The following is an 8,375-nucleotide window of genomic DNA, read 5'->3' as shown; positions in this document are numbered from 1 at the left end:
CTGTTTAACTGTAATATAGAAACAAGATCACAACGGGGTTTAAAAGATGATTTACAGGGATGTCCAAATGGGAGCTGAAAATAGGCAAAGTATTCAGAAACAATAAGCCCTTTATCCTGATTGGCTGGTTCAGAGGTCGAGAGGTATGACCTTTCCTCATTCTTAACCTCTTACGTTCTTTTGTTCTGATATATGACTATCCTTCTTTATTAATTGAACTTTTTTTTTTATACACAATCTTAGAAATGGACAAAACAAACGCTTTAGGTGAAAAGAAGCAGGATTATAGTATGGAAAATGCGGGATTTGAAATGGGGGTAAGCATTCTACATGTCCTTCAAATATCTTCGTCCACCTCAGTCAGAGGGAGATGGTTAATTCTATTGGACTCCTTTGATTTGTCCCTTTTCTCTGCAGGAAGATGCATTTTCCAAACCCTCAGATGACTCGCTGCCCCAATCTCCTGAAAGGAAAAGGCGTCCCAAGTTTCTGAGGTACAGAGCAAAAGGAATTCTGAATTGTTTTCTCGACCTATCTGTGCTCTTTCACCTGCTTGTTTCTGAAGGGATTATAGGAACCAGGAGGAGGCCATTCGCTCCCTCGAGCCTGCTTCACCATTCAATTAGGCCATGGCTGATCTGCAACTCCACTCCATTTTCCTTTGCTCCACATCCCTTGACACCCTTACCGAACAAAACTCTGCCGATCTCCGTCGTGAAAGCTCCAATTATCCCCAGCATCCACAGTCTTTTTGGGGAAGGCGAGTTCCAGATTTCCATCACCCTTTGTGTGAAAGAGTGCTTCCTGATTTCATCCCTGAACGGCCTAGATTGTGTTTTAGAATTATGTCCCTTTGTTCTTTATTCCCCCACCACTTTCTCCGTATCTACCCTATCGAATCCTTTAATCATGTTAACCCCCCTCCCCACCCAATCTTCTAAACTCAAGGGAATACAAGCCAACTTTATGCAACCTGTCCTCATAATTTAACCCCCTGGTATCATTCTGGTGAAATATATCCTTCCTAAGATGTGGTTGCCCAAAACGAACCGCAGTACTCCAAGTTGGTGTGTCAGCAGGTTGGAGGACACAGCGAATCCCATCCAACACACGGAGCAGGTGAACGGACCCTCTCCAGTGTGCAGGTACTGGTGTCTTTTCAGATCCCCGGAGCTTAAAAGCTCTTCTCACAGTCTGAACATGTAGAGGCAATGTCAGATGAGGCGGCCTACTGATAACACCATCAAATTAGGAGCCTCGCTAGCCATGCCCGATAGACTGAGCGCCTCTTTAAACGGGGCGTTGCTCGGGGACCCTCTGTCCCTTCAGTCAGGTCCTTGCCCTTAATGGGATGGTGCTGTTGTAGCTGGCTATCTACGAGCAACTCTGCTTCTGCAGTGTTTTGGTCTTGTAGAACAGCAATAACTTGTGTTGAGATAGCACCTTCAACATTCAAAAAATGCGCCAAAGCACTTCACAGGGGAAAAAAAGGGAAGTTCTTGAAATTATTTGGAGGCTTCCTAACAACTGTATAAAGCGGCACCAGCTATTCTGTCATTGCCTGTTTGTACAGCTGTTGTCCCCGAGAATCCCCAGCCGTTCTGGAGTGCTCTGACTGTATCTTCAGCGGGAGTGCACCAGAATGGTCAGTAACTACGAAAGGTTTCGCCCTGAAACGTTAACTCTATTTCTCTCTCCACGGATGTTGCCTGGCCTGCTGAGTTTTCCCAGCATTTTCTGTTGTTATGTTGGTCAGTAACTAAGTCTGGACCCAGTGAGGCCAGGAAGCACTCATGCTGTGCTACCAAAGAACATCTGTAATTATCAACAGGACCTCCAGCGCCTGATTACTCCATCATTCCGCGATAAGTCACCTTAGCGCGCTCAGTTAACATCATTGCTTTAGTTCGGAACGGAATTGGCAGACTTACGGAGAGGATGGCTGATGTGGGAAGTGAAAGATTTCACACCTGTACAGTAGGAGGCGTTCTTGTGAGGCTGAGCACTAAGGCACTGTGTTGGAACAGAGTCCATGGAGTTTTACTCAGCAACTGGCTGTGTTATACCTGGTCTAGGAGTGACTGAAGGGGGTAGAAATGTGTCGGGTGGTAATTCTGAATGGGCGGTATTACCTGTTTAACGCTCCACTTGATATCCAGTTCTAAAGAAGTCAATAGAGCTGAAAATTGGGCGGGGAGTTAACGGGCAGCCGATTCGAAACCGCCCGTTTTGCGCTATCGCCCAAGAATTTCTACCCCGTAATTCCCACACACTGAGACCAATGTCTCTCATGTCAATGAATGCAAAGTCACCCAATGTTTTTATCTCATTCACCGAATGATTCTCGACCAATTCTTTCCCTGCCCTTCATCTCCCAAAGGTGATAGCCCCCGCCCCCCCAAAATAAATTCAGAAGGAAAGAATGGTTGGACTGGAGAATCACGTCACATTTATACGGTGAAGCTGAAGTTGTGCCCTAGATTACTGTTTGGAAGGAATGGGGTGATAACCAGTGGACACATCAACTCAACTAAAGTGATGCTTTGCCTGCTAAGTGGCTTTGAACCACCCCTTTGTTTTGGTTTTTCCCCCCCCCCCCTTTCCTTTTTTTTCTCTCTCCCACATGGCAGCTGTCTCTCATTCTGCCAGTACATTTCACACCTAATCTAGAGCCGTCTTTTGTCTCCACTGTCCTATCACCATCTCGGCTCGTTTTGAATACCTCTGAATGTCTCTTCACTTCTTTTGTTCTCTCCCAGCCCTGCCTTTCGATCTATTTCATTTCTTTCCAGTTTTGAAAAAGGGTTAGACCCGAAACATCGACTCTAATTTCTCTCCACGGATGTTGCCTGGCCTGCTGAGTTTTCCCAGCATTTTCTGTTGTTATTTTGATACTGTAATGAAATCTGGGACCCCATTTGTTACTCCGAAGGGTCCTCCGTTCTAATGGGGAGCTGGTGATACGCGGATTTGAGGTCGATAGTCGAGAAGACTCGGTATTGCGCAATCTGGTTGACCATTTCTGATATGCGGGGTAAAGGGTAGGCGTCCAGCTGGGTATAAATATTAACAGTCTGGCTGTAGTCAATTACCATCCGTTTCTTTTCGCTATTTTTAACTATGACTACTTGGGCACGCCACGGGCTGGTACTGCATTCAATAATGCCTTCCCGCAGGAGTCTGTCCACTTCCGCCTTGATAAAGTGTCTGTCTTCCAGACTGTACCGTCTACTTTTGGTCGCTATGGGCCTACAGTTCGGAGCGAGATTAGCGAATAAAGAGGGCGGGCTGATTTTTAAGGTTGATAGGCCACAGACTGTGAGTGGCGGCTGGGACCCGCCATATGCTAGCGTGACACTTTCGTGGTGGCACTGGAAGTCCAGGCCCAAGATTACATTAACACAGAGTTCTGGCATCACGAGGAGTTTAAAATCCTTGTAGTCCGTGCCTTTTACAGTCAGTGTTACCACACAGTAGCCCAAAATGTCCGAAGTGTGGGGCTTAGCAGCCATAGCAATTCTGCTCCATGTAGGGGTTACCGTTAATGAGTGCCGCCGTACCAGGCTAGGGTGGATAAAACTCTCGGTACTCCCACAGTCAATTAAACATTTCGTTAAATTCCTGTTTACCTGTATGTCCATCATGGATTTTGTCAACGGGTGTGGCCTGGATTGATCCACCGTGATCGAAGCCACTGTTGGGCCCTGGGCGGCCGTTGAGTCGGGAAAAGATGGCGGATCCCAAGATGGCGGCCCGCACGGCACGCACGAGGCGGTGACGGAGTTGGAAATCGGATTCCCCCTGCAGACTTTGCTAAAATGCCCCTTTTTCTTACATTTGAAGCATGTAGCATCCTTCACTGGGCATCGTTGTCTGGGGTGCTTGGCCTGGCCGCAGAAGTAGCATTTCGGGCCTTGAGACATTGCCGCTGTAGTAGGACTCCTGGGTGAACTTCTGTGTGGGGACTCCGGCGGCGTAGAGCTGGCCTGAGACCTGGATGGGGAAGATGGCTGATTCCAAGATGGCGGCCCCCTCGGCGTGCACGAGGCGGTGAGGGCCACATGGCCGGAAGAATAAGAGTCAGAGGCCTAGAAATTGAGTTTGCCTCCGCCAGGGCTGTAGCGCCCAAAATTTAGCGCCAGCGTTAATTGCCGCTGCGCCCGCCAAAAATTCAGCTGCGCCGCGCCCAGACGGCTGCGGGCGCTAATGGAGGGTGTCAGCGCCTCGCAATGGGCGCTGAATGCAGGATTGCGGCGCTAATCCCCCGCTGCGGCACCCGATGCGGTGCGGCAGGCTGGGGTACTGCAGGCCTCCTCCTTCTGTTAAGGAGGAGCTGCCTGCAGCCGACCGCTGGCTGGTGGAATCGCACGAAAAATGAGCCCGGCACCTCAGAGAAGTGCCGGGCTCGAGGCCCACACACATCTGTGCCGCGGGGGGGTGGTGGAGGAGTCCGGGGAGGGAGGTGCGGGCAGGCGGCCGCCGGGAAAGCGGCCGGCCGCCGCGCCCCCTTAATGCGCCGGCGCTAAGTCCAGCAAGAAACTTTTGAAAAATCGTTGGTTGCGGCTGCCACGGGCGAGGCGGCCGCAACTGAATTTCGGCGTCCGGCCGCGTTACCACGGCAACCGGGACGCTGCACACACCGATGACGTCATCGGTGCCGGCGCAGCGCTACCGGCTAATGCCGATGGTAGGGCCCAAATCAATTTCCGAAGCGGCTATAATTCCGGCGCAAGGCCCTCTAGCGCCTCTAATTGGGTGCTAACCCCACTCAATTTCTAGGCCAGAGTTTTTCTGGGCCACGTCCAGCGATCGCGCAGTGGCCACTGCCTTTTTTAAGTCCAGGGCCTCCTTCTCCAGCAGTCTCTGCCGGATATAATTCGATTTGAGGCCCGTGATGAAGGAATCGCGGACCAATTCATCAGAGTACGCGTTGGCCGTCACGGCCTTGCAGTTACAGTCCCGGACCAGGTCCTTTAGGCCCTGTAAGAAATCGTCCATTGATTCCTCTGGTCGCTGCCTGCGTGTAGCCAGCAGATGTCTGGCGTACACTTCGTTTACTGGCCTCTGGTATTGGGCCTTCAGGATAGTGATGGCCTCCATGTAAGAGGTGGCGTCCCGGATGAACGAATAAATCCGATGACTTACGCGAGTAGTCAGTAGACTCAGTTTATCTACTTCGCTAGCGGATGAGGCCCCCGCGAAGAGTTCGAAGCATTTGAGCCAGTGTCCAAATTGATTTGATGCTTCAGCAGAATGTGGATCCAAGTCCAGATGCCCTGGTTTTAGGAGTCGATCCATCCTAGTATTCTTTAGTGATTAAAATTGATGGGCCTTCAATAACCACAAAACTAGAAGTTATAGACTTAAACAAGTTGGCTTTTAATCACTAAGATCAGAGCTAACATCTCAACACGCCGACTGGTTCACAGGAACGAGTCATACAGATCCTGGGATCTTTATGTAAGAGAAGTCAGGGGCGGAGCCAAGAGCCAAGACCTGGAACCTCCCAGGTTAGTCGGGAAAGAGGAAGTGAAACTATACACAGTGGGGGAGGGTAATATACATGAGTGCAAAACGAATACAGGATCAAGACAAACAGATTTCATTACATTCACCCCTTCTATAGATTTAGTCCATCGGGGTGATGTTTCTTAAAAGTTGGCATAAGTGAGTCTGTCAGGAGGTTTTGCAGTTCTCAGTGATCGGCGCAAAGCCGGTTGGGGTGCCTCTAGGGGAGTGGATTCTGGTTCCTCCGCTGTCCGGGCCTCCGCAGTGTCTTCCAGGTTATCTGCAGTGTCCTCCAGGTTAAAGTTGGGTATTGATACCTCTGGGCGTCCTGTCTCTTTGTAGTGTAGGTCTTCATCGGGTAGTCTCCCATCGTTCTCTCCGCTCCCCGAGGGAGCGAGGTCTTTTATGGAAACAGTGTCCTCTCGCCCGTCAGAGTATTCGATATAGGCGTACTGAGGGTTTGCATGGAGGAGCTGTACCTTTTCCACAAGGGGGTCCGTTTTATGGCCTCTCACGTGCTTCCGCAATAGTACTGTCCCCGGAGACGTCAGCCACGCGGGTAGAGATATGCCCAAGGTGGATTTCCGGGGGAAAACGAACATCTTTTCATGAGGGGTAGCATTAGTGGCAGTACATAACAGAAACCTTATGGAGTGGAGCACGTCTGGGAGGACTTCCTGCCAGCGGGAGGTCGGAAGGCCTTTTGACTTTAAGGCTAACGTGACAGCCTTCCAAACAGTAGCATTCTCCCTTTCCACTTGCCCATTACCCCAGGGGTTGTAGCTAGTGGTTCTGCTAGTGGCTATCCCCTTCGAGAGCAAGAACTGGCGCAGCTCATCACTCATGAATGACGTCCCCCTATCGCTGTGTATGTAGTTCGGCATGCCAAACATGCAGAATAGATTACAGAGACACTTGATGACCGTGGCACTGGTCATGTCTGGGCAGGGAATGGCGAAGGGGAAGCGGGAATATTCATCAATGATATTGAGGAAGTATACGTTACGGTCGGCAGAGGGAAGGGGTCCCTTGAAGTCCAGACTTAGGCGCTCGAATGGCCGTGTGGCTTTGAAAGGTGTGCACGGTCAGGCCTGTAGAAACGAGGCTTGCATTCCGCACAGATGCGGCAGGCTCTGGTCATTGCCCTGACCTCCTCGATGGAGTGGGGCAGATTGCGGGACTTTATAAAATGGTATAGTCGGGTGACCCCTGGGTGACAGAGGTCGTTGTGGAGACCCTGTAATTTGTCCGTATGAATGCTGGCACACATTCCCCGCAATAGGGCGTCTGGGGGTTCATTAAGGGCTCCCGGCCTGTACATAATATCATAGTCGAACGTGGATAGTTCGATCCTCCACCTGAGTATTTTGTCATTCTTGATTTTCCCCCTTTGTTTGTTATTAAACATGAAAGCCACCGACCGCTGGTCGGTGAACAGGGTGAAACGTTTGCCGGCTAGGTAGTGTCTCCAGTGCCGCACTGCCTCCACTATAGCCTGTGCCTCCTTCTCGACAGAAGAGTGCCTGATTTCAGGTCCCTGAAGGGTTCGGGAGAAGAAGGCCACAGGTCTCCCAGCCTGATTGAGGGTCGCAGCTAAGGCAAAGTCTGACGCATCGCTTTCGACTTGAAAGGGAATGCATTCGTCCACTGCACACACTGCAGCCCTTTCAATGTCCTGTTTAATACTGGTGAAAGCCTCCTGAGCTTCAGCTGATAGTGGGAAGGACGTCGATTTAATGAGGGGTCGGGCCTTATCAGAGTAATTGGGCACCCATTGGTCATAATACGAAAAAAATCCCAGGCACCTTTTTAAAGCTTTGGGATTGTGTGGCAGGGGCAGTTCCTTTAGGGGGCGTAATCGGTCAGGGTCCGGTCCAATTACCCCATCTTCCACCACACAGCCGAGGATACAGAGACGGGTTGTGTTGAAGACACATTTGTCTTCGTTGTAGGTTAGATTCAGCTTTAGGGCAGTTTTTAAAAATCTCGCAAGATTTAGATCGTGGTCTTGCTGGTTGTGCCCGCAGATAGTGACATTGTCCAGATAGGGGTAGGTAGCTTGTAGTTTATTCTCGTCAACCATGCGGTCCATCTCACGTTGGAAGACTATTAAGTCTATAACTCCTAGTTTTGTGGTTATTGAAGGCCCATCAGATACATTGACCTGATTCCAAGAGACCAAACGTCAGTTCAATAGAGCAACTCAAACGTTAGACTCAACTGCTCAGTTGGGGGGGGAAAGGGCTCATGGAATAATCCGGAAATCTTTACTCGGAGCAGTGAGTTGAAATGTTTATGTTTCTCTTTTCCAGCAAAATATCTCAGTCTGTCTCGGGAGCAAAGTTGGCATACGAAGCCCATGCCACCATAATCAAACACGTCATCATCAGCATCTTCCTTGCAGGTAAGAGTTATTGATTGAGGGCACAGGACGGCACAGTTTAGCATTTATCTTCCCCTCTAGGACCTGGGTTTAAATCATAGAAACATAGAAGGATGTTTCTATGGCCACAGGGGATGTGCCAGAGGACTGGAGAACCGCTAATGTAGTACCATTATTCAAGAAGGGTAGTAGGGAAAAACCGGGGAACTACAGGCCAGTGAGCCTAACATCAGTGGTAGGAAAATTACTGGAAAAAATCCTGAGGGACAAAATTTGTCTCCACTTGGAGAGGCAAGGATTAATCAGGGATAGTCAACATGGCTTTGTCAAGGGAAGATCATGTCTGACTAATTTGATTGAATTTTTTGAGGGGGTGACTAGGTGTGTGGATGAGGGTAACGCAGTGGATGTGGTATACATGGATTTCAGTAAGGCCTTCGATAAAGTCCCGCACAGGAGACTGGTCAAGAAGGTAAGAGCCCAT

The 8,375-nt window shown here is 49.8% G+C and overlaps 1 protein-coding gene across 1 annotated transcript in view; it reads left to right on the top strand.

Annotated features, from left to right (window-relative positions):
* The first annotated feature begins 245 nt into the window (after positions 1–245).
* Positions 246–8,375, top strand: part of slc28a1 (solute carrier family 28 member 1) — a 52,850-nt gene continuing 44,720 nt past the window's right edge. Inside the window, exons 1-3 of the mRNA XM_085971996.1 lie at positions 246–317; positions 418–494; positions 7,821–7,912. Coding sequence (XP_085828122.1) covers positions 246–317; positions 418–494; positions 7,821–7,912 — 241 coding nt within the window. The remainder of the gene's footprint in view (positions 318–417; positions 495–7,820; positions 7,913–8,375) is intronic.

Source organism: Somniosus microcephalus, chromosome 32 (genome assembly GCF_052327205.1).
Source record: "Somniosus microcephalus isolate GS21.2 chromosome 32, FLI_Smic_1.0, whole genome shotgun sequence".
In the NCBI taxonomy this organism is placed as follows: domain Eukaryota; kingdom Metazoa; phylum Chordata; class Chondrichthyes; order Squaliformes; family Somniosidae; genus Somniosus; species Somniosus microcephalus.
Note: the sequence above shows the minus strand (reverse complement) of the source record. Positions and strands in the feature narration are given on the sequence as shown.